Source organism: Raphanus sativus, unplaced genomic scaffold (assembly GCF_000801105.2).
Source record: "Raphanus sativus cultivar WK10039 unplaced genomic scaffold, ASM80110v3 Scaffold1195, whole genome shotgun sequence".
In the NCBI taxonomy this organism is placed as follows: domain Eukaryota; kingdom Viridiplantae; phylum Streptophyta; class Magnoliopsida; order Brassicales; family Brassicaceae; genus Raphanus; species Raphanus sativus.
This window is the reverse complement of record NW_026616508.1, coordinates 1-24,276: the sequence shown is the minus strand read 5'-3', so window position 1 is coordinate 24,276 and position 24,276 is coordinate 1. Positions and strand designations below refer to the sequence as shown.

General features: G+C 37.4%; 3 protein-coding genes and 2 pseudogenes across 6 annotated transcripts; 3 read left to right on the top strand and 2 right to left on the bottom strand.

The window, feature by feature from the left end:
• Nucleotides 1-4,765: 4,765 nt before the first annotated feature.
• LOC108831504 (uncharacterized) lies at nucleotides 4,766-7,052 on the top strand. 2 transcript variants are annotated; one of them, XM_018605047.2, is made up of 3 exons: nucleotides 4,766-4,921; nucleotides 5,443-5,601; nucleotides 5,688-7,052. In XM_018605047.2, the coding sequence occupies exons 2-3, from the start codon at nucleotides 5,454-5,456 to the stop codon at nucleotides 6,797-6,799; spliced, it is 1,260 nt and encodes a 419-aa protein (XP_018460549.1). In that variant the 5' UTR covers nucleotides 4,766-4,921; nucleotides 5,443-5,453; the 3' UTR covers nucleotides 6,800-7,052. The 2 variants fall into 2 exon arrangements, with proteins under 2 accessions (XP_018460549.1, XP_018460548.1); XM_018605046.2 differs by having other exon boundaries at nucleotides 5,685-7,052.
• A 455-nt stretch (nucleotides 7,053-7,507) lies between these two features.
• Nucleotides 7,508-9,121, top strand: LOC130503873 (remorin 1.4-like; annotated as a pseudogene).
• Nucleotides 9,122-10,630: 1,509 nt separating this feature from the next.
• LOC130503875 (nodulin-related protein 2-like) lies at nucleotides 10,631-11,167 on the top strand. Its single transcript, XM_056998446.1, has one exon. It carries the CDS (start codon nucleotides 10,680-10,682, stop codon nucleotides 11,127-11,129), a length of 450 nt encoding a protein of 149 aa, XP_056854426.1. The 5' UTR covers nucleotides 10,631-10,679; the 3' UTR covers nucleotides 11,130-11,167.
• Nucleotides 11,168-14,102: 2,935 nt separating this feature from the next.
• On the bottom strand, nucleotides 14,103-18,251 carry LOC108819682 (uncharacterized; annotated as a pseudogene).
• A 3,785-nt stretch (nucleotides 18,252-22,036) lies between these two features.
• Nucleotides 22,037-23,555, bottom strand: LOC130503874 (SHUGOSHIN 2-like). 3 transcript variants are annotated; one of them, XR_008941042.1, is made up of 6 exons: nucleotides 23,053-23,555; nucleotides 22,793-22,917; nucleotides 22,664-22,701; nucleotides 22,493-22,579; nucleotides 22,317-22,340; nucleotides 22,037-22,220 (listed from the first exon to the last, which is right to left on the bottom strand). XR_008941042.1 is itself a non-coding variant. In XM_056998445.1 (6 exons), the coding sequence occupies exons 2-6, from the start codon at nucleotides 22,832-22,834 to the stop codon at nucleotides 22,113-22,115; spliced, it is 369 nt and encodes a 122-aa protein (XP_056854425.1). In that variant the 5' UTR covers nucleotides 22,835-22,917; nucleotides 23,053-23,555; the 3' UTR covers nucleotides 22,037-22,112. The 3 variants fall into 3 exon arrangements, 1 of the variants encoding a protein (XP_056854425.1); XM_056998445.1 differs by having other exon boundaries at nucleotides 22,317-22,410; XR_008941041.1 differs by having other exon boundaries at nucleotides 22,037-22,340.
• Between the last annotated feature and the right edge of the window lie 721 nt (nucleotides 23,556-24,276).

Here is a 24,276-nt window from a genome sequence, read left to right as displayed (position 1 = left end):
TTTGAGAGGACGAAGAAGAAAGCACTATTGAGAGAAACACTTTGCGTGGAGAATAGAGGACTTTTGCATACGATTTATCAAGGAGGATGACGATGCAAAATCACAATCAAGTTATACCCATATTCGATGGGGAGAAGTATAACTTCTGGAGCATTAAGATGACAACCATTCTCAAGACAAGGAAGTTATGGTCTGTGGTTGAAGAAGGCGTGGCAGTGCCACCAGCACAAGTGAATGATACCCCTGAAACAACGAGGGAGAGATCGCTTAGAGAAGAAGCGATGACGAATGATACAATGGCTTTGCAAATTTTGCAAACTGCCGTATCAGATGAGATCTTCTCACGGATTGCAGCATCATCAACATCCAAAGAGGCGTGGGATGCAATGAAGGCAGAGTATGAAGGCTCTCCTCAGGTTCGTTTGATTCGGCTTCAAACGTTGCGAAGGGAGTATGAGAATCTGAAGATGAACGAGGATGAAGACGTTAAGACCTTCACGGATAAGTTGGTTGCTTTGGCAAATCAATTAACTTACCATGGAGAGCAGAAGACCGATGTTCAACTCATACAAAAGATACTCATCTCTCTCCCAGCCAAGTTCGATAGCATAGTCAGTGTATTGGAGCAAACAAGCGATTTGACTTCAACAAGGATGGCAGAGTTGATCGGGATCTTGAAGGCTCATGAAGCAAGGCTGGCTGTAAGAGAAGAAAGCACAAGTGAAGGAGCATTCGATGCTCGTGCTAAACAGAAAAATTCTGGTGTCCCACACGACAACTCAAAGCGCGTGGAGGCAAGAAGTGGTGCGGTTTCTGCAAGAAGAACAACCACAATGAGAGTGAGTGTCTGAAGAAACAGAAGAAGGATGATCCAGAGAAGGATCACAAGAGTAACAAGAAGTGTTACAACTGTGGTAAGTTAGGCCACTTTGCGAATCAGTGCTACTCAAAGAAAAAGGAGAAAGCACATCTAAGTCTTGAAGAAGAAGACCTGAATGAAGACCACACGTTGTTCAGTGCGAGTGAAGCAGCAACAACAGTGATGGAAGATGTCTGGATAGTTGACAGTGGAGCAACTAATCATATGACAAAGGAGGAGAATTATTTCTCAAAGCTTGATAGGAGTATCAAGGTTCCAATACAAATTGGAAATGGAAGCATGGTCATGACAGCCGGTAAAGGAGATATCACTGTCATAACCAAAGGTGGCAAGAGGACCATCAGAAATGTGTTCTTGGTTCCTGGTATGGCGAAAAATTTGTTGAGTGTTCCACAAATTGTTTCAAGCGGATACCGGGTGAACTTCCAAGAGAAGAGATGCATCATAGATGATGCAAAAGGCAGGAGGATAATGGATATCCCAATGACTCACAAAAGCTACAAGATCAGGATGAGATCGGCTCAAGAAGAAGGAGCCATGAGCGCAAGTGAGCAAGCCAAGATGGAGACATGGCACAAGAGACTTGGTCATGTAGGCGACAAAAGGTTGCAACAAATGCAAGACAAAGACTTGGTAAAGGGGTTACCAAAGTTTAAAGTCAAGAAGGAAGCATGTGAAGCGTGTAGGCTTGGAAAGCAATCACGCAAGAGCTTCCCAAAGGAATCTCAAACTAAGACAAGAGAAAAGCTTGAGATTGTGCATACTGATGTATGTGGACCGATGCAGCACCAATCTATTGATGGAAGCAGGTACTTTTTGCTATTCTTAGATGATTATACTCACATGTGTTGGGTATACTTCATGAAGCAAAAGTCAGAAGCCTTCTCACTGTTCAAGAAGTTCAAGGCAATGGTAGAGAAGCAATCGGATTGTTCCATCAAGACGTTGAGATCAGATGGAGGTGGTGAGTTCACTTCACAAGAATTCAACCGGTTCTGTGAAGAAGAAGGAATCAGTAAGCAAGTTACTTTGCCTTATTCACCACAACAAAATGGTGTAGCAGAGAGGATGAATAGGACCTTGGTGGAGATGGCTAGATCGATGTTGGCAGAGCAAGACTTACCACTCAAGTTATGGGCAGAGGCGGTATACACTGCTTCATACCTTCAGAACCGTCTACCATCAAAGGCAATAGAAGATGATGTCACTCCTATAGAGAAGTGGTGTGGACACAAACCAGATGTGTCACACATGAGGATGTTTGGTAGCTTATGCTACATACATATCCCGGATCAAAAGAGGAGGAAGCTAGACGTCAAGGCAAAGCGTGGAGTCTTGGTTGGATATAGCAATCAATCCAAAGGCTATAGAGTTTTCATTCTGGAGAATGAGAAGATTGAAATATCAAGAGATGTAGAGTTTGAAGAAAACAAGAAGTGGGATTGGGAAAGGCAAGAAGAAGTCAAGAAGACATTGGAATTGTCTATGGAAGACACTCAAATGCCTACTCAACAAACCGAAGGTACTCCTAGTCCTGTTTTCATTCAAAATGATAATCATGATACTAGTGATGAAGATGGAGAAACGTCTGAGCCACCAAAGAAGTTCAAGTCCATGATTGAAATCATGGAAAATGCACCGAGAGTAGACCTTGATGAGGCGGCTCAAGCAATAGAAGCTTGTCTTCATGCACAAGAAGAACCATACACTTATGATGAAGCGTGTGGTAAGAAGGAATGGAGAAAGGCAATGGATGAGGAAATCGCCATGATAGAGAAGAACAAGACATGGGAACTAGTGGACAAGCCAGAGAAGAAGAATGTGATCAGTGTGAAGTGGATCTACAAGATCAAGACCGATGCAAATGGCAATCACATCAAGCACAAGGCGCGGCTAGTTGCTAGAGGGTTCTCTCAAGAATATGGTGTTGACTATCTTGAGACATTTGCCCCTGTCTCAAGACATGATACAATAAGAGCCATACTTGCATATGCAGCTCAGATGAAGTGGCGTTTGTATCAAATGGATGTGAAGTCAGCTTTTCTCAATGGGGAGTTAAGAGAAGAAGTGTATGTCACACAACCTCCTGGGTATGTGACGCATGGGAATGAACACAAGGTGTTGAGGCTACACAAGGCTTTATATGGGTTAAAGCAAGCCCCAAGGGCATGGTATGGAAGGATAGATTCATACTTTCTTCACAACGGTTTCAAGAGGAGTATGAATGATGCAGCCTTATACATCATGAAGCAAGGAGGAGATGTGTTGATCGTGAGTTTGTATGTGGATGATATAATCATCACAGGAAACAATACTCAGATCATCAACACATTCAAGGAGAACATGAAGAAGGAGTTCGAGATGGTTGATCTTGGATTGTTGAACTACTTCCTTGGAATGGAAGTTATTCAAGACGATGGAGGCATATTTCTTTCACAAGAAAAATATGCAAACAAACTTGTAGACAAGTTTGGGATGCGAGACAGCAAGAGTGTAAGCAATCCACTTACGCCACAAGGGAAAGGAGGAAAAGTTGAAGATGACAAGGAGTATGGAGATCCGACTAAGTATAGAAGCATTGTTGGAGGGCTTTTGTACTTGTGTGCATCAAGACCGGATGTGATGTATGCAAGCGCCTATCTCTCAAGATACATGTCATCACCTCGCATGAAGCACTACCAAGAAGCCAAAAGGGTGCTAAGGTATGTCAAAGGAACTTCAGACTTTGGAGTGTACTTTACAAGTGTGGAAGAACCAAGACTTGTATGCTACTCGGACAGCGATTGGGGTGGTTCTAAGGAAGACAAGAAAAGCACTTCAGGTTATGTGTTTACTCTTGGTTCAGCCATGTTTTGTTGGCAGTCAAGTAAGCAACAAACAGTGGCACAATCAACGGCTGAGGCGGAGTACATAGCCGTGTGTGCAGCAGCAAATCAAGCCATGTGGTTACAAAGGTTACTTGAAGACTTTGGACATAAGTTTGAAGGAGGCATTCCGATCCTATGTGACAACAAATCAGCAATAGCAATTGGGAAGAATCCAGTGCAACACAGAAGGACGAAGCACATAGAGATCAAGTATCACTTCGTGAGGGAAGTTGAGCAGAAAGGCATCATTGAACTCGAGTATTGCAAAGGGGATGATCAACTCGCAGACATTCTCACAAAGGCATTGGGCGGTTCAAGGTTTGAAGATCTCAGGAAGCAGCTTGGAGTCAAGTCGAGATATGATTAAGGAGGAGTGTTAAACTATATAATCTAATCTCTCCTTAATACATTTAAATAAGTTAGTTATTTGTTAGTTATTACACAAAGAGTTGTAACTCTTCATGGAGAGGTGTGTCTCTTCTTATTATTGATTCGATCTCTATATAAAGATCAATCATTTGTTGTAAACATTTTAATCACAGAATCTCAATAAAGACAAAGTATTTCCAGACAAGTATACAAAAATTCGTAACTTGTTGAATAAGCCTAAAGCGTCTATCTTATTTCTTATTCCGAACTCGTGTGTAACACACTGTGATCTTTGTGTAACACAAGCGGTTGGTAAAAGATTAACATAAAATAGCCTTTTCATGAATCAAAATGAAGATAGGCTTACCCAGATCACGAAGAACTGTAGAGATCGGGAAGAAGGGTCGCGCGGGAATCTGATTTGGGAATATAGGGTTTTATTCTTGCACAAAAAAAAGGTTTTATTAGAACCGGTTCAATTTGTTTAGTCCGGTTAGTCAATACCAATCTATGTCGACTTGTATCGGTTTAGGAAGATAGATGCGAAGGGATATACCGACGCAAGTAGCTTACTAGGCACGTGCTGATAAACGGCGAGGATAGTATTGTAATTTCGAATCGTTCAATGATTTTAATAAGTGACAGCTAATTCGATGTTGTCTCGGTATCCGAATTAAGCCCGGGTTTCAAAATCGGGTATTCCCATTATTCAATCCTAGCCGCTTTTGAAAATTCCCCCAATTTTTTTTTTCTCCAATTCGCGTTCAGATCTGTTCCTTCTTCCTCATCGATCTTCAAATCAATTGTAATTTTCGTATTCTTCTTGATTTCCTCTTTAGATTGATACCTTTTTCGATATCATCCATTAGTTTTGGTCAAATATAGGGTTCGAGCTAGATCTAGATCTTTGAACAACAGATCTGATCAATATTGTTGCGTAGATGTTGAATTCCTTCGATATTCTTATCGGATCTGTGGTTAATTGTAGTTTCCCCCCAGAAAAAAATCGGATTTGGATTCTCGTTGACTTTGATGTCCTAGGGTTCGTCAGATCTGGAAATTAATAGAGGGCTTTTGTCTGTGTTCTCGATAATTAACCGATTCTTTGATTTTTGATTCTTGATCTTGTGATTTAAGCTGTTAATTGAAAACTTTAGGGTTGGGGTTTTCAAAATTTGGGGATTTTGTAATTTACTTGGCCACTTAGGTAATAACTGTGATGGTTATAGAGTTATATTTCTCTGTCACTTGTTAGTGTGTGTCTGTGGGTGACGTAGATAACTTTCAGACCAAGTAACTAAATGTCTTTTGTTTTTTATTCTACAGGTTAAAATAACATGGGTTATAAGCGAACTTTTGACGCTGAGGATATGCAAGAGCTCAACGTGAATCATGCAAGACAGATTGGTTATTACAACAAGCTGGCCAAACTAGATGAAGGAGTTCCATATCATGTTTCTTTGGAGAAGCCAGGTGTTGTCATAGGTAAATAATAACATGCCTCCTTACTGAGAGGGATTAACATGATAAACACAAGCATCTTGCTTATTTGTTGGGTGTTATTTTAGCAGGAGACGATCTGAGTGATCTCTATGGGTTTAAAAGTGAGGATAACCTTGAGAAGGGGTTTGAGAGTGATGCACCTTTCTCTTGGATGACCTCTTTTGAGGAGGATTCTCAATCTGGTGGGACGACGACTCAGTCTACTCTCTCTGATGAGTCTCCCGAGTCAGATTTCCTCTGGAGACCAGTTTGCCTTGAAGAAGATGTCGAGTGGTGTCAGAGTTCTCCTGATAAACAAGTTCCAATCGGATCAGATCACCAGGCCGACATTCCTGAATGTGTCAAGGATAAAGTCCGTGATGCTGTCGATGACAATGAAGAACAAGTGATGATGATGGGGAAGTGCGTCATTCCAATGCCTGACAGTGAAACTGACGAAATTGGTAAAGGAAGAAAGGAATGCGTGTGCATGGATAAAGGGTCCATCAGATGCGTGCAGCAGCACATCACGGAGAACAGAGAGGCATTGTTCGAAACTATTGGATACGAGAGATGTCTCGAGTTAGGTCTCGGTGAAATGGGGGAGGAAGTTGCTGGTAAGCTAACCGAAGACGAGGAGGATCTATTCCACGAGGTTGTTTACTCCAACCCGGTTTCGCTAGACCGGGATTTCTGGAAAGAACTAAAGTCTGCGTTTCCTTCACGGACCATGAAGGAGATTGTGAGCTATTACTTCAACGTCTTCATCCTGCGAAGACGAGCTGTACAGAATCGGTCTAGAAGCCTGGACATCGATAGTGATGATGACGAGTGGCAAGTAGAGTATGACAACACGTTTCAGCGTCCCGAAACTCCGGGAAAGAGCCTCTCAAGAGTTGAAGAAGAAGAGGAAGAAGAGGTGAATACTGAAGAAGATTCATGCATGTCCTATGACTTCAAGTCCAATACATTCTCCACTCGGTGTCCAGTTAGAAAGAGAGAAGAATCCAACGTTGGGAACTACTGGCGCCACTGCAACGATTTTGTGGAGGATCATCATCCGTATTCATTTGATCCTTGTGATTCGATACTAGCAGATCAGTTTTGGAGTAAGAACATTGATCTTCTTCCAACTTCGAACATCATCGACGAGATCTTTGGTCAAGACCCATGGGATGATGATTTCTTTAGGGGAAAGTAAGATGAAGAAGAAGGTCTGCAATCTTCTTCATTTGTTACTCTCTACCTCTAGTTCTGAATCTTGTGTATGTAAATGCTTTTATTTAAAAGACAATCCCAAGTTTGGAAGTTTTCAGGGAGTACTCTGTATAGTGTAACCCCTGCAGTCTTTTTTGTATTTTTAACCTTTTTGTAAATTAGAATTAGATTTTTCTTGTAAGAAGAAGCAAAAATCTTCAAAAAACTGTTTAATAAACTAACTTTTTCATCTGTAATACAGATTTTTAAATTTTATTTCATATATCTAAACGCTGCAGTAATCAATTTCTCCACATGACAACTTGTCATGTTCTTTTTTTCTAAGTTGGAAGAAACATTGCCTCAGGGTATATGATTTTGTTTCAAAGGAATAGGATTTATCTTTTCATACACAGATTATTGTTGTCTGGTTTTTAAGATTCAAGATCCAGCGAGATTGTCGTTGATGTGTTTACTTTATCATGCAAATGATTCCTTATCCATGTATGAAAATTCTGGGGTTTTTTTTTTTCCTTTCCACTGTCCATTTGAGAAAGCAAAGAACCAAAAAGGCAAAGAGGAAAAAGAAAGAGAAAAGGTGTTCTTTACTTAACCTACACACTTTTATGATCCAAATCTGTAACTTGCATGCAAAGTAATAATCTCAAAAACACCACTTCAAAACCCCTCCAACACATCTAAACCAAACCCTCTCAAGTTCTCCCCACCACATGTTACATTGACATGGATAGCTTGATCAAGCAAACAAGGTAAATCACTAATCATCACACATACATATAGATGAAACATATATTGATGTATACAAGTTTGATATCTCTATCTCAGGAGGAGGCATCCATCTGCCCAGGCAAAAACAGATGAGGTTGGTAGCCCCACTAGAGAGAAGAAAGTGCCACCAAGGAAGTCTGTTTCATTCAAAGAAGGTGCCACAAAAATTCTGCTATGTTGTTATTGCTAGCCCCTATCAAAATATTTGATGCTTGATTGATTTTACGTTACGGTTTACATCATATTATTGTGTGCTGGTAGATAAGAAGAAGCCCTCAAACTGGTTAGAGAAGCAGCTCTCGAGGCAAATGAGCGACCAGAGTTATGACTCGATCATCGACATGGACTATGCAGCTGCAGTTGCGGCCGCTGCTTACGCCATAACCACTTTCGAAACAACTTGGCTTGAGAGTTATTACGTAAGGGTTCTTAAAAGAAAAAGAGAGAAAAGATGTTCTTATATATTTGAGAAAGATCTAATTATTCGTAATTTTTAAAACAAAAACAGAGTGGGCGAGAAGACGCCTTTCCTTTAGAGGAAACAAGAAGCTTATCAAGAAGATTCTCAGGTGACGTTTCAGAATAACTCAAAAGATTTATTGTTTAGAAACTAATTTTGTATTTTTTTGTTACGTTGATACAGGGCAGCTTTCATTTAAAGAACCAGAGGTAAATGATAACAAACTTCCCACGCTAAAGTCTCCAGTGAGAAAGTCATCATCGGTCAAAAAGACTCCTACGTTCTCTATGTACTTGAAAGAAGATCACACCAGAGAAAGTGAAGATTCAGGGGAGAAACATGAGAGACCAAGAAAACCGTTTCTGAACCGCCAGCTCCAATGCAGATACAGCCACCGGTTAGGACACGGTCAGAACGCCGTGCTCCACCACCACCACCTCCTCCTCCTCCTCTTCTATCACCTTCGCCTCTGCGGCTTCCACCTAGAGAAACTAAAAGGCCAAGTTCTGGTGGTACTAGTCGAGAACATGATTCAACAGCTGATGCTTGGGAAAAAGCTGAGCTGGCTAAGGTCAAAGCAAGGTAAGTCTCAAATAATACACACAAAAAGGGACTTGTACATGAATGTTATTTATTACACCTAACTTATGTATTACACAAGGTCAGGTACGAGAAGTTAAACAGAAAGATCGATTTGTGGGAAGCTAAGAAGAGAGACAAAGCTAGAAGGAAGCTGGACAAATCTGAGGTTGATAATGTTATTTGACTTTGCTCAAAATAATCTAATGATAGTTTGAAAATGTGTTTTCTCTAACAGTAGTTGTTGGTACATGAAACAGCAGAGCGAACAAGAACAGAGGAGAAAGAGAGGTCTGCAGAGATTTAGGGAAGACATGGAATACATTGAAAATATTGCTTCCGGAGCCAGAGCTCAGGCTGAGAAACAAAGGCAGGACGAAGAGTTGAAGGTTAAGGAGAGAGCAGGAGTTGTCCGAAAAACCGGTAAAATTCCTGGAAAAGCATGTGCCTGTTTCTGAGACTAAAACAGAGGATCTCAGATACTTGTAGCTGTATATATTGTGTGCATGAGAGAGGGAGAGATATTATATGGCTTATATAGTTTATCAAAAGAGATTTATACACCGTTTAATCAAAGAAATACAAGATTACGTTCATGCTTTTGTCCAAGATTATCTTGTCCAAGCTGCAGTGAGTGTAGATTAATATCTTTGTTTTGTTATTTGGATCTTCATAAATCTTTTTAGATAGAACAGCGGTTAACTCAGAGTTGCGTGGAGTAATAAATTAAAACGTATACTGACTGAGAAGCTGAAAGACATTAATGGACAAAGACACAGAGCATAAATCAAAAGTCTCTAAGCAATGACCATGAGTTTATTAATCCAGATTAATGTGTCAAACGAGAGCTGGCTTGTCACCAAGAGCTTCAAAGTCACGGAGATTCCACTTTAAGTGCCTCAAATGTCACGGAGGATCCACTTTACTACTTCAATGTAGCTGAAATGTCGTGTAAGGTGTAAGCGCAACCCATATCTTCAAGACTTCGAACATGAAAAAGCTATGGTTTCGTCTAAAAAGTCATTGGTTTCATTTTAAAGTTAAACTCAAACCAAAACGAACACCGTTCATGCCAAAACATTTATATAAGATTCCATTTAAGTTTTTACTATTCTTTTTTTTTTTGTCATGTAAAGATTATACTAAACAGGTGAAATGCATTTGTTACACAGAATAGAAGATATCTTACTGTTCTTTCAGGCATAAATAATGTAAAACTTGGGTCACAAATTGTTATTGTAATAGGCTCACTAAAATTTGTTTAGTAGGACCCGTATGAAGCTGAGTTTGAAAGTGTGCTATTTTTGTTTTTTCTTATTAAAAGGAAGTTTGTAATTTACTCTACCGACAAAAGAAAGTGATTGTATTTATCATCCACCGAAGACCGAACCTTCTGCCGACACGACTGCCTTGAATGGAAACAATAATGATATTTATGTGATGTCTCGTATTCAAGTATCTAACAATGCATTCAACACCACACAAGAAATATCAATATGTGTGTGATCCACAAGCGAACATCACATTCAGTCATAAAATATAATAATGACCAATCACTAAATTTCCTTTCGGCCACGACAAACAACCCCCATCAAACTTTAGTTATTTCCATCAACGAACAAAATTATACTTTGGTAAACATAAAAAAAATATACACAAATAGTAGTATTAAGAAATAATTGGAGTATTAAACTTGATAACTGATTAGAGTTTTTGCTCCCTCTGAATTTCTGAAATTGGTTTGGTATTATTATTTTTGCTTTTAAACAATGATATTTTGTAATTTCAATATACAAAAGAGTTACGTCTATAATGGTGTAGTGCAACTTACTTACAAACAGAAAACAATTTTTTTTTGAGAATTCTTTTTTAATAGAAAAACAAATTATAATATGTTTCTTTTGAATTATTAAATAGAGGATCCGTTATTAAATTTGAAAAAGAATATCCTTGTTGTGGATAAATATCCTGTCTATATATACACATATACTCCTATCTCTTACATCCAACACAAGAAATCAAATTCAGCAAACAAAGAAAAAAAAAAGAACGAAAGATGAACTTCCTCTCCGATCAGGTAAAGAAATTCTCGGACTCCAAACCAGAGGAGCCAGACCACAACAAACCCGCCGAAGGAACCGAAACAACCAACAGACCAGCTTCATCCTCCGAGCTCATGGCCAGTGCCAAGGTCGTAGCCGAAGCTGCTCAAGCCGCTGCTCGTAACGAGTCAGACAAACTCGACAAGGCTAAAGTCGCCGGAGCCAGCGCTGACATCTTAGATGCCGCCCAAAAATACGGAAAGCTCGATGAGAAGAGCGGCACTGGTCAGTACATAGAGAAGGCCGAGAAGTATCTAAACGATTTCGAGTCCTCGCATTCTTCCGGCGCCGCCGGTACTCCTCCCCCGGCAATTGAGGCTGAACCGGAAGCTAAGAAGCCCGAAGAGGAGTCTGGTGGTGGCTTGGGAGGTTATGCTAAGATGGCTCAAGGTTTCATGAAGTGATTATTGATCTTTACTATATGAATTTAAATAAGTACGTACGTTTAAAACTAAATAACTAAGTACGTTAAGTAATCATGTTGTATCGTTAGTATTGTGGGGAGCGGATGTAATCTTTCCTTTTCATTGTTATGTCCTTAATCTACCTATGTTTGTTGTGATAATGCTTAAACGTTTTGGTGTTTATAAACCAAATCAAATTAAGGAGCCAAAATGGGATTAGTGAAACTACAAATTAAATACGCGAAAGTCAATTAATTACTTGAGCAAAAGAACCAATATAGGCCCATGCATTTTTATTACATGGCCCATACATTATTTATGTGAACTGAACCAAATTATTATTTTTCGTATTAAACCCAATTATAACGAAAATTCAACCAATGTTCAAAACAAATCGCTAGGTGATAGTTAGATATGCTGTTTAGGAGATTATTAGTTAGTTATACAAGCGTTTAAACCGATTTTCCGAATGGCTAAACCCATTTTTTAAAAAATCACTAGAAGCATAGCCCCGCGCAAGCGCGGGGACATTGACATTATTGTTGTTCTATATAAAAATCTAAAGGTGAGGATGTGCTATGTTGTGTGAAGATCCTAACAGGCCTAAGAGTGACAAAGCTTCAATTCTCATCGACACAATACAGACCCTGAAAGATCTAATGACTCAAGTAGATAAACTAAAGGCTGAGTATCTCACACGTTCTCAATAGTCTCATGAGATACTGATGACCGATTGGTTCAACTTCTCCGATGCTCTTATTATTATTAGATTCTACTTGTTTTCATCATCTTCTACTTTGTTTTGAACCATGAATTTCTAAAAAACCGAAAACATAAAGTAAACAATTGGATAATCATAATAGCACCAGAGTACATTGATTATTGGTGCGCATGTATGGAACTGTTGTAGAAATCTTTGTCTACGGAGACAGGTGAAGCAAATATTTGTATCTTCATCTAGTTGGGTAGTTTTATAAATAAATTTAAATTGGAGAGACTGTTTTTAAAATGAATCTCGAGTTTATAAATTTAACTATGTAACAAAAAGTTTCAAGCAAACAACTCTTGAATGCTATTAAAAAAAAATTCTAAGGTCTTCACTTCTTTTTAGGCAAACGTTCTCCTGTAGAAATAGAACGACACGGCATGGTATTCAGGGAAGATACATGAAAATTTCGGGTCTACCACAACGACCATAACATAGCAAAACAGTTGGCATGTGATGTCAGTTTCACTTGGACCCACCGGTTGCTTCAATCTCTGGGAAGCTCGATACATCTCCAGCCGCTTAAATATGACAACACCCTCTTCGTTCAAAAGTGATACAGCCTCTTCATCTCTTGGAAATGGACTTAGCTTTTGTTTCAGTCTTCTTTTAGCCAGATAATTCATTTAAGACTAAAGGCAGTCGCAGGGGAGAGAACTTACGTCCAGGGTACTGAGCTCAGAAAAGAAGTAAACGGTCGGCTCGTAATTTGCAAATTGCAATAGAGGATGAACTTAGTCATTGAATCCGCATCTCTGCTATACTGTGAGGATTCCTCAGATACCTTCACGTTTTTCTTCTTAGGTTTCTCAACAGTCTCCAAACCAAAATTCACCAGCCACTGTGTTTATCATCTCTTTCATATGTCTGCATCTGGCTCGGCATTATCAGACAAAGAAGTTGAATGTTGGAAACTGATGTTAAGAATCAACTATTTCTTTTTATTATAATACTAAGTTATTTCTTTACTTATGCATCTGCATGATATTCTCCATCATTTTATAGCTTCTAATGATTCCAATACAAACTGAAATCAGTTTCAGTAAATGAGCTTTGATGAAAACTGAAGTAGAAATAAGACGATACCTTTTGAAGAATGAGCGTTGAGGATAGGGTCCTTGTCATCGTTTGGTGCATTCTTAAACTCATATTTTGGTTATATAGCTCCAGGACACGCTGAGTAAACCATTTTGGTTTCTGGAAAAACGCAAAAGATGAAAAATGTTATAATACTAATGCAACTTCTTAAAATGAATGTATGCTATGAAGATAATAATGAACCTTTGCAAGAGGATTATGAGTAAGGGAACTCGTCACCGCGTTTCAAGTTCCTACGTCACCAGAACCTTAGAAGTCAGCAGATCCACAATGGCCAGCCTTCAAATCAGCAAGGATGAGGGATGCATTCGCAGTCACATGGCGTAACTATGCTCAAACGTTACCTGGGATGTGAAAAGATGGGAGAAAGTCTGGAGAGATCTACCGAGCCGGAGAGCGTCGAAGACTGCTTGTGTGACGATGACATCGGAGGAAGACATTTTCTCAGAATCTTTCTACGCTCGACAAAGGATTTAGACTGAAAGTGATAGCAAAGTTTCAACCACCTCTGAACCATCTCCTATTTATAGATTCGACGGAGCAGAAACGAAGAGGTCGGATACAGAGTTTAATGAGTATACAATTATTGCTGAATTTAAAGAAACATTGACTTGAAGGAATGTGAAGAGATGAGAAGAATTCCGAAGATGAAGAAAACGGAGACGGCAAGGTGAATTGTGGATGAATGAAAAGGATGAAACCCTAATCGAGCAAATTAAAAAACCCTGCGTTTACAAGTTTTACCTTTTAATCAGACCAAACAGAAATAATCCGACCAACACTTCATTTCCCTATGAAGCAAACCAAGAACACATATAATAAAACCAAATTGAATTCAGTCAACCGGAAAACCAAAAGTGACCATTTTAATCGGACCAAACTTGAACTATCAGACCAAACATTCATTTCCATATTAAATGAACCAAAACACGTAAAAACTAACCAAACAAACCAGTCGACCGAAAACCAAAAGTGATGCGGGACCCACTATCATTAAAAAATGGCTGACGTGGACATGCTTAGAAGAGAGCAAAACTGCCTCATTATATATATGATTTCGTTTAAACATTTTTAGAAGACAACTCAAAATAAATATTTTTCATAATATATTATCACGAAGCGAAAATAAATTAAAAATATTCCACTAGTGAGAAATATCTATCACAAACAGTCTGACATTATATCTTCCTCCCTCTCTATACGAAAACATTTTTTTTCTGAAAAAGAATCAGACAGTAATGATAATAATCTATGGTAATCAAATCAAATAGTACAATTCATTCCCAACCATCACGTGACATCCGCGTGTGATGATGAACGTTGGTTACACTTGTAGTTACAGTTGATGAAGTAGAAGGACACCTCTGTCTCCTCGGCCTTCTTGTCATTTTACCCCAACCTCCAAAGCTCCCATCTTCAAACCCCATCTCAACCTCACCGTTATGCTGTTGTTGAACCGAGGAGGGGGGAAGACAAGGAGGAGCCTGAACCGGGTAATAAACCACCGGTTCAGGGTTCGTTATCACAACACGTCTCGGTCTCCCTCTCGCACCGGTCTTCTTCCTCGTCGTCAGACCCGTCGGAGTCCACGAGCTCCCCGTCGCTGCTCTCATGAACCCGTCGAACATCTGAATGTCTTCCGTCACCTCGTGTTTCGTTAAAGACACGAGTCCCGGGAGGATGTCTCTCTGGAAGTCTCGTCTCTGTTTGCCTTTCCTCGCGTTTCCTCTTCTCGGTCTCTGGTGGGCGGCGGCGGCCACAGAGGTTGTTGTTGTTGTTGTTTCCTCTAGTACGATGTCTTCGGGGACTAAAGGCTTAGGCGTGTACTCTTCTTCTGTGATCTCGGGGAGCTGCAGGGTCATTGACTCGAAGTAGTCTATCTCCGAGAGAGAACGCGCTTGGTTGTTCCTCGAAGCGAGCTTCTGGTCAAGATTCTCTCTGTGAGTGTCTACTGTTTCAGCAAACCAGTGAAGGATGACTGTTTCTGGAGACGAAGCAGCAGCAGCGACAGCTTCTTCAGGCTCTCTATCTAGAGAGCAACAAGCTGAGGAGATGGCAACTATTGTCTCTGCTGCTGTTTTCTCAAACTCCGGCGGTTTCTCTTCTTCTGTTGGTGTCTCTTCTGATGGTTCAGACTCAGGAACTGTTTCCAAATCTATCATAGGTCTCTTTGAGCTCAGTCTTGAGCTTGTGGTGGGAACAGAGAAGCTGCTTTCATCTTCTTCGTCTTCACCAACCGACATGTTCAAATCGATATGAAACTTGGTTTGTTTCTCCATCTGCTGATCCTCCTCATCCGAAAGTGGCTCGCACGGTTCGTTGATGTCTAGCATTATCCTAACTTTATTGGATTCATCATCTCTATAAGCAGTTCCAGCTTTGATCTTATCAGACTCTGGTTGTTTGCTGGAACAAGAACCGGACTTCAACCTCTCTAGCCACATAAGATTCTGAACACTGTTTCCTCCTCCCACCTCCTCTTTTTTGATGTTGGAAGGTGGTTTCGAAGAAGAAGAAGCATCGTTACTGTTCAGATTCCATCTCCCAGGTGCAGCAGCCACCTCAGAGTTGGTGGGTTTTAGAAGCCATGGTAACGTAGCCACATGTTCCTCATCGTTACCGTTTGAAATCGTGACGTTCAAGTTCAAATCTCTCACAGACTTCACCTCAGATCCATTCAAATCCAAGAGGCTGTGATGACCACTTCTTCCTCCTCCGTTAGGATAACTATAGCCAGTCCCTTTTGGTTTGGATGAAGAAGAACACTCATTGTAAAACATGTTGTGGTGGTTTGACCTAATGGCGGCACTACCACACCCTGAGTTATATCTAGCATTGCTTTCAAACTGTTTCTGAGCATTTGTGTCAGAGAGGTTAAGAACCGGGTATCTCTGCGCTGAAGCAGCAACTCCCTGAGGGAAACCAAAGCTAGTAGGATTCTGCCAAGGAGAATGCATACGGTTCCAAGGGACAGCAGACTCTAGAGGAGTAGGATTAAAAGTAGGATACAAGTGGCGTGGTTGTTGTTGTTGTTGATGAAGAGAAGCAAAACTTGATTCACGGATGGTATCATCAGTATCATCAGCTTCTAGGTCAATAAACGTCTTTCCTCTCCACAAGTCTGCCTTGCTTGTAGGAGGAGGAGGAGCAGCATTATTAGGTAAACCCATTACTCTTTGCTGAGACGACGGATCCAGTGGCTTGCCCGGTTGAAGAAACGGAGTAGCAGAAGACTTATGATCTGCAGATACTAATAAAAAAAAATTAAAAACAAATAAGAAAAATTCAAACAACTTTACAATTTAGTGGATTCATCTTTTACCAATTCTTAAGGGCTGGTGATGTTGTTGTTGTGGCCAGGCTTTAGGTTGCAGAGAGTTAACAGGAACATGGCTTTGAAAACTGCCATAAGCAACTTCATTTGTTTCCTTAAAAGGTTCATTCAGATCAGCCAAGCCATTGGCTCTACTACTACTACTCCCACCGATTCTCAAACTATCTCCTCCATTAGGAAGCTGGCTAACCCTGTGGTCTTTCAACTCTATAATGTCTTCACTGTCATCAATGTACTCATCAGCCGGGATGCAAAGATCTATCATCTTTCTCCTCATTTTAGTCGGCCTAAGCTCCAAAGGTTCAACATGTTTGGAAGAAGTAGCTCCATTTTGCCATGGAACCTGACCAAGAAAACTGTTTCCTTTCATGGGAGAATGGCCATTGTCTTCCACTACCGACATGGATGGAAAACTAGGCATTTTCCATTTACGGAGGACATCATCATCGTTGTTAGTAGCTTGAGAGGAACATGATGCCTCGATTGGACCACCACCACACCATTCTTTATTGAACTGTTTCCTTTTCAGTTCGTCCATCATGTCCTTTTGTATCCCGTATACCCGGTGAAGTTCCAAAACCTAAAGTCAAACACATAATCAACCAAGAGCTTGAACTCACAAAGAAAAGCCTCTACTAATTAACTAACTAACAAACTAACCTGTGACTTAAAAACAGCTTCGTGTTCGAGCATTGTCCTTCTCACCACATCTCTGTAGGATTGATCATTCGCCACCGAGGTTTTATTATTATTATTATTGTCACTGTTGTTGAGCAATGGCAATCTAGTACAAGCGTTAAAATCGTTGTTGAGATCTCTCATAGAGTGATGATATCTTCCAGGAGATGAGGTTTCAGAATGCACCTTTGTTCCCATTCCTGCTCCCCTCCCACACAAACAAAAACACAAAAACACAAACTTTAGTGCTGGACAAGAGAGTGAACATCTCTGATTCACAATGACATTAGCATTAAACCACATTTTGATGCCTAAAGACAAAAACTTTATAAAACTCCATGAGGCTCAAAATCTGGTTCCATCACCAAATCAACACAGCAAAGCATCCTTTCCTCCGTAAAAAAACCGAAACTGTATTAACTAAATGAGCTCAATTTAGTTCAATCCATCACCATAAACCCAATTTCTGAAATAGCTTATTTTAACAGTTGCTCACAAGTCAAACATATAGCAGAAATGATGATGAGTAATTCTCACACACTCTAGATAAGGGTTTTTTTGATTCAGTGATATACTAAAGGATGAGTCCCGTCCTAATCAAGACGAAATTTAAAGTTAGATTATAAAAGGATCTGCAAAATAATTAGGACATGATTATAACCAAATTGACAGAAGAGATGCATTAACCTACATGAAAATTAAAATTGAAAATCATCAAATAAAAATTGCAATTATCAGAGGGTTTTTACCTTAATAAACCCACATCCTCTTATCGCCAAGTCGCATCCATATTTTTCCTTCAGAAGCTCAAAAATGAAGATTTTTACAAGTTGTTTTTAACAAAGTGAAATAAAACCAAAAAAATTCTAAAACTCAAAGGTAAAAATAAAGTATGAAAAAATAGATCGTAATCTTCGATCTACTGGGCCACTCTCTCTCTCTCTCTCTCTATCTACCCAGACCAAAAAAAAAGAACAAAAAATTTGCCGGAGAGAGGAAAAGAAATCTCCTTTATTATCTATTTTCTTTCTTCTTCTTCGTCTGCTTCTTTTGTGAGAGAGATAAAAATGAAAATAAGGTTGTTTAGGGAGAGAAAAGGAAAGATCCGTAAAATCACAAAATAAACTAACAAACGACCCCTTCTCTTCTTTCAATCTATCTATCTCTCTATCAGACACAACAGTGACATTTAATTTTTTTTTGTCAACATCCGGTCTTCTCTTCCCTTGCCTTTTTATTCTGTTCTCTGCTTTTTTTTTTCTCCCTTCTGTTTAATGTAATAACTTTAGCCTTTTTAAAAAACTTATACTACTACTACGATTTTTAAAGAAAGAATAAGAATGAATATTTTTGACTCGTTTATTTTAGTAATGATAGATATGATCAATCTGTTGACAAAAAAAAGATATGATCAATTTTATATATATACCTTATAAATTTCTTCCATGTATAGAACCAGTGTTCTAAAAAGCGGTCTAGGCACTAGGTGTTATAGGACCGTGGTGATTACTCTTTAAATCGCCTAAACCGCCTAGATAATTATAATATTGTAATAATAAATAATATATAATTTATTATTCATAAATTATAATAATTAATATATTGTAATATATATTCTTATGAAAATAATTTTTATCATATATAAATAATAGTTTTTACTATTATTAAATATAAAATATTACATATATTTAATAGATTGTTATAATTTTTAAACGTTTAGACCGCTTAACTAATGATCTAGACGTCCGTTTAATCGTTCTAGGCGCTAGGCGTTAGGTCGCCGTCCGCTTAGCGCCTAGCGTTTTCTTGAACACTAATAGAACAGTCAAATTTTATTTTAAAATTTATTAATGATTTAGTTAATATATTTTATTCTTTACTTTGAAAAAAGGTACTGAAATGTGGAATGGTTATCTCCTAAGATTATCTCCATATATCTTTGCTGCTTTATAAGTACATTTAAAACATATGGTAAACACATTATCTTCTGTAATCACTATTTCAAAAATTATATAATTGAATAAAGCTGTAACTAATAATCTCTTGACAGCAAACAAAGCATCCGCCTCCCAGCTAAAATCTTATTTTCTTTTATTTTTAAATCGTTGGATACTGTGTGAAAATCTTATTTTCTTTTAGTACGTCTATAACTTTTGTTAGATAGTTTTTTGGATTAGTGATCGAAGTTGATTTTAGATAATAAAAAAAAATTAAAGAAATTTTTGGACACTAATGGGATCTACGAGCGTAGTTTTCTAAGGACTACAAGGGTTAAGAATCTAATCATATTAGTCAAAGAAAAAAAGATCTAAAATTTAGTTGCTCAAAAAAGGATCTAATTATCTTTTTTAGAAAAATATATTTATCGAAGACTGTAAGGCACACATATTTTATGTAAATAATAAAGTGAATTTAGCTCTTAAAGGCGTGACAAAATAAGTACCACCTTTTATTATAGAGATGAACAAAACTCTTTTAAAACCGAGCTGTAGATATGCACAAAAGTATAAATTCTTATATATTTTTTCCCATCTCACACAGTCACATAAGCTTAGATATTGTTCAAAATTATCTAGTTTTAATCGCAGTTCGATCAAAAATCTAAGCTACGCTCATTTTGTTTCGTCAACACACATAGCTAACCGTATTTGTAAATCGAGGTAACACCGGAAAATTTACTACCATGTCTCATTTCAAAGAAAATCCAAGAATAATACATAGTAGATCTATACGCGTTATTTAATTGTCGCTTAATTTGCTAACTATCTTAAACGTTTAGTTAGAGAATGCTGGATAAATGAAATAGTATATTGAATTTAAACTTCAATACCACAATGCTACACGTACACCTTTGTATAATTATATATATGAAGTTTTTTTGTAACATATGAAGTTACTAGACTAAAATTGTTGATCAGATCACTTGAAGACTTAGATAATAGACCGAATGGTCTGTATTATTTATAAGATATTATATATCAATAGTTATAATGCTTTTATTGGGTTCAAGATAAGTTGGGAATAGACCTTAAAAGTGGTCCAAAGTATTCTTTCGGAAATGTCATCAGAAACAGAAAATTAAGATTTATTAACTGAGTATTAGTCAAGGGTCCTATCATACTTCTTATGGTGTGTCCCACCAAATTGATTTCATAATCAAACAGAGATAAAAAATATATATACACATGCAAGCCATATACGACTGTCATTTTTCTTTGATTTATGTATCAAGCAATTGTATTTCACGGCCACAATAAAATCCTTGTTGTTGTTTTTTGAAATTTAATTTTTTAAGAACATTGATTTTTGTTGAACATAAGTTTTTTCAAAAAGTGATATGGCATTGCAAAAGAATAAACTTTAGTAAGCTGCAGAGTAGTAATAATCTATATGTTGAAATTAATTAATAAATTAAGGCTCTACAGTAAACATGGTGGTTGAAAACTAGAGTGCAGAATTATATGTTACTCTATCGTTACTCACTATGCACATCACATAGGAAATATTTTGATAGCTTGATAGTTTATTAAAACAAAATAAAATTGGTATGAATAAAAGAAGAATTATTTGCCACTCGTCTCCCACTAGCTCCCCATCCCCTTTTGAAAAATACTCTATTCTTTTTCACGGAAATTCAAAAATTTATATAATTAATTAGTGTATTCATATTTGATGCATAATTAATTAAATAAGAATATTTTTTTTTTAAAATACTGGTTATTAAAAAGAGTACAAACTAGATTTAATGAATAAAATTACATTAAATTTATAGAATGACACTTATTTTAAAAGAAAATAAAAAAATCTAAGATGATACTTATTACGAGACATATTTAATAACTATTTAAAAATTCGCCCTCATCCACTATTAAAAAATAAGAACTATAAATAGTTATTTAGTTACATTTTTTACTAAATAAAAGTACTGTAGTTACATTTACATGTAAGAAAAATTTACATCAATTGTTGAGTTTATTATAGTTTAATATTCTTATCATCATAGTAATATGCTTTTAAAAACCAATTAGATGTCAATTAATTTGTTACTGAATTTTGAAATGATGATCTGTTTATGTTTATCTTTAGATTGTACTATAATAGAAAAATATAGAATCAAAAACTAAATAACATTTAAAGATAAAAGAAAATAATAAAGTTTTTTTTACAAACAATATTTTTTTACTTCGTCTTTTGCATTAAAAGAAGAGATACAAAAATATAACCTAAATTTCTTGGTTATACAAGGAATAAAAATAGATGTGTGATCAAAGATGCATTCACGTAGCCATGCTTAAACAAATACTTAGCTTTTGAAACACCTGGGGAAAAATATTGATCTCATCTGAGTCCATTAAACAGAATATCATGTAATCCAACGATGGAGGATATACGCTCCATTAACACGAGCCCCATCCCCTAAAAGAGATTTGGTATAAACGCCCAGGGAAAACGTCTCTTAGGCTTTCTCAATAGCCCACGAAGATATAAAATGGGCTTTGGAAACGGAATGCCACTTATCGTTTCAGTATTCAGTAGACTAGGGGCCGAACCCCGCGCAAGCGCGGGGACATTGACTTTTGTTTTAACTGTAAGTTGTCAAGGAGTTGCTATAGCTTGCGAAGTTATTGAATTTGAAACTGCGCAGTAGGTGTGAGTATAATTGTATATTATGTGGTTTGTGGGTTGGTCGCTTTGTGTGGCTAGAGCTGGTTATGCTGTGGTGATCATGAATCTGTTATTTTTAGTGTTCATGTGAATTATCCCGAAAGTACGATCATATGTTTGCTGTTTCTCTGAATTTGTTAAAAATAATTGTTTGTGGTTTTATGTGTTAACTATTAGTACTTTATGGTTTTGGTGGTGTTTTTGGGTACCACTTCAGTGAAGATTATTTTAAAATAGAATAGATTTAAGTGTATTTTTTAGGCTGTAATCTTCATTTTTAAGTCAAAGAGTAATACAAATCATGTTTACATGACCGACGGTTATGCATTGGTGAAGTTAAACTTTACTGACTTATAAAGTTGGGGATATTGGTAAAGAAGTAAAGAAGTCATTGTAATTCTTACACCAATAAGAAATAGTTTACAGCATATCAAAGAGACAACTAAAGTGCAACCACTTCATGGTGGTCCAGTGGCAAGCGCCAAAGAGGAAGCGCCCTGGGTTCAAGTAATACATTCTTGCAGCCAAGTTCATGCTGAAGTAGTTTGAGCTAAAAACGTACATTATGTCAGTTGGTCAAGGAAATTGTAATATAATGAAATAGGAAAGCTTCGTTTTGAGCAACTTCAATTCCAGAAAAGCATACCCTGTCTCTGTTTGATTTTAGCTCCTGCAAGGAAAAATAAAATACAAACTTCAGTTCCAGAAAACCATACTCTGTCTCTGTTTGTATTGAGCTCCTGCCAGGAAAAATAAAAGACAATGAAGTATATAATCTCTTAATCATCTCAAAACTGAACCATATAAAGATGGAGAACACACCGCGCAAGCTGCAAATTCTTTTCCTGCACATTCCGTAAGTTGATCCTTAGTTTCTGAAACTCAACCCTGCTAAGCTCAATAATTTTACTGCAACCCAAAAACAAAACAAAAAGCAAACATTCACCGCCAAAAACAACGCTCATCAAACTCATAAAAGAGAAAGATGGTTACTTTATGTGTGCTAGAGCTTTCATCAGTGGCATGTTTTCCTGCAAAACCAATAAAGCCACCGAGAATCAGTAAAATAACAATCTGCCACCACCACAAACGCACCAAAAATAAAAGTGCAAAAGGCAATACCTTTTCAAACTGCTCAACATATTCTTTAGAAGAGAAGAGCATATTTTGCTGCGTCTCTTCGCTGTTAATTAGTCTCGCTTGACTCTCCAAATTGCTCACCAAAGATTCCTTCTCATTACGAACCTCTGCACAAATTTCACGTCTGTGTTAGCCAAAGCCCTAACACGAAAGACAAAGCTAATTAAGAAATCAAAACCATTAAAATCCCTACAAATAGTTACCAAAGCATATGTTTAATATAACTCGCAAGATGAACATACATAGAGTTAAAGATAAGAATTTTTCTTTCTCCGATGTCGACTCTGTCGATAGCCATTTTTGCAGCGGGAGGCCTGAATCGGAGAGCCATCTCTGAAGATGGCGTTCTCGACTGAATCTATCTCGCAGCTCCATGATCTGCCAGGGACATTCTCCACGGATCGTTTTGTGGTTCCGCCGGCCGAAACAGAGCAGTGGATTCCGGGACGGCATCCGGACGCCAGAAGAGGTGGCAAAGAGAGGGTAGAGGTTGGGAACGGAGGTTGTGGAGTGGTTCTGAAGATCCATCCTGCTCTCAACCCTCTTCTATATATAGATTGACATGAAGGAAAGGCAAAGCTTGACATAGTTACTGGATTTAATGTGGATAGAAATTATCAGCGAATTAAAACAAATACTTTTTTGAAAGATAGAAATACGTTGAACAATATAGATAGGGGAGGCAAAGAGATGAGAGGAGATATTTGCAGACTAACATTAAAGAAAGTGGAAACGGCGGATAACATTGAAGTCCTAATCGACTCGAGCACGAAAAGCAGAGTATAAATTATTTATCGAACCAAACAGACAACACAATTCAAACCAAACTCTAAACCATTTCGATCAAACAAAACCGAAAACTACACGGGTCCCACAATCATTAAAAACTGCTTACGTGTACACCTTTAGAGCAGAGGAAACTGGCTCATTATATATATGATTCTAATCCGCGCTTAAAATGACGGATATATTTTTGTTTTATATTATTTAGAAATTTAATTTTATGTTTGTGTATTTTTAGTCATATTTATGTTTTTCATTATATAATATTTCTGTTAAATAATTAATAAGAAATTTTAATAATTGTAATTAAAATTATTGGATCACAACTATATCAATATATCATGTTCCTATTTTAATAAAAAGTATAAATTTGTTTTTGTCATTAATAACCTATTATAAATCTATATTTCTATTTATTTTAGATTTAAAATTTAATTTAAAATATTATTTAAAATATTTTTGAACACTCAAAACCTTTACACATCTACACTGAACTGGTAAGTCCTTATATATTGATAAAATAATTATAATAAACAAGTTAGTTTTTCTAAACCATGAAATGATATTTTAGTATATATAAATCCACAAGTAAATTTGATTCGCATTTTCAAAATGCGAAATTATTTTTGAAGTAAACAAAATTTATATGATATAAATTTTAAATTTTAATTGTTTATCTATAT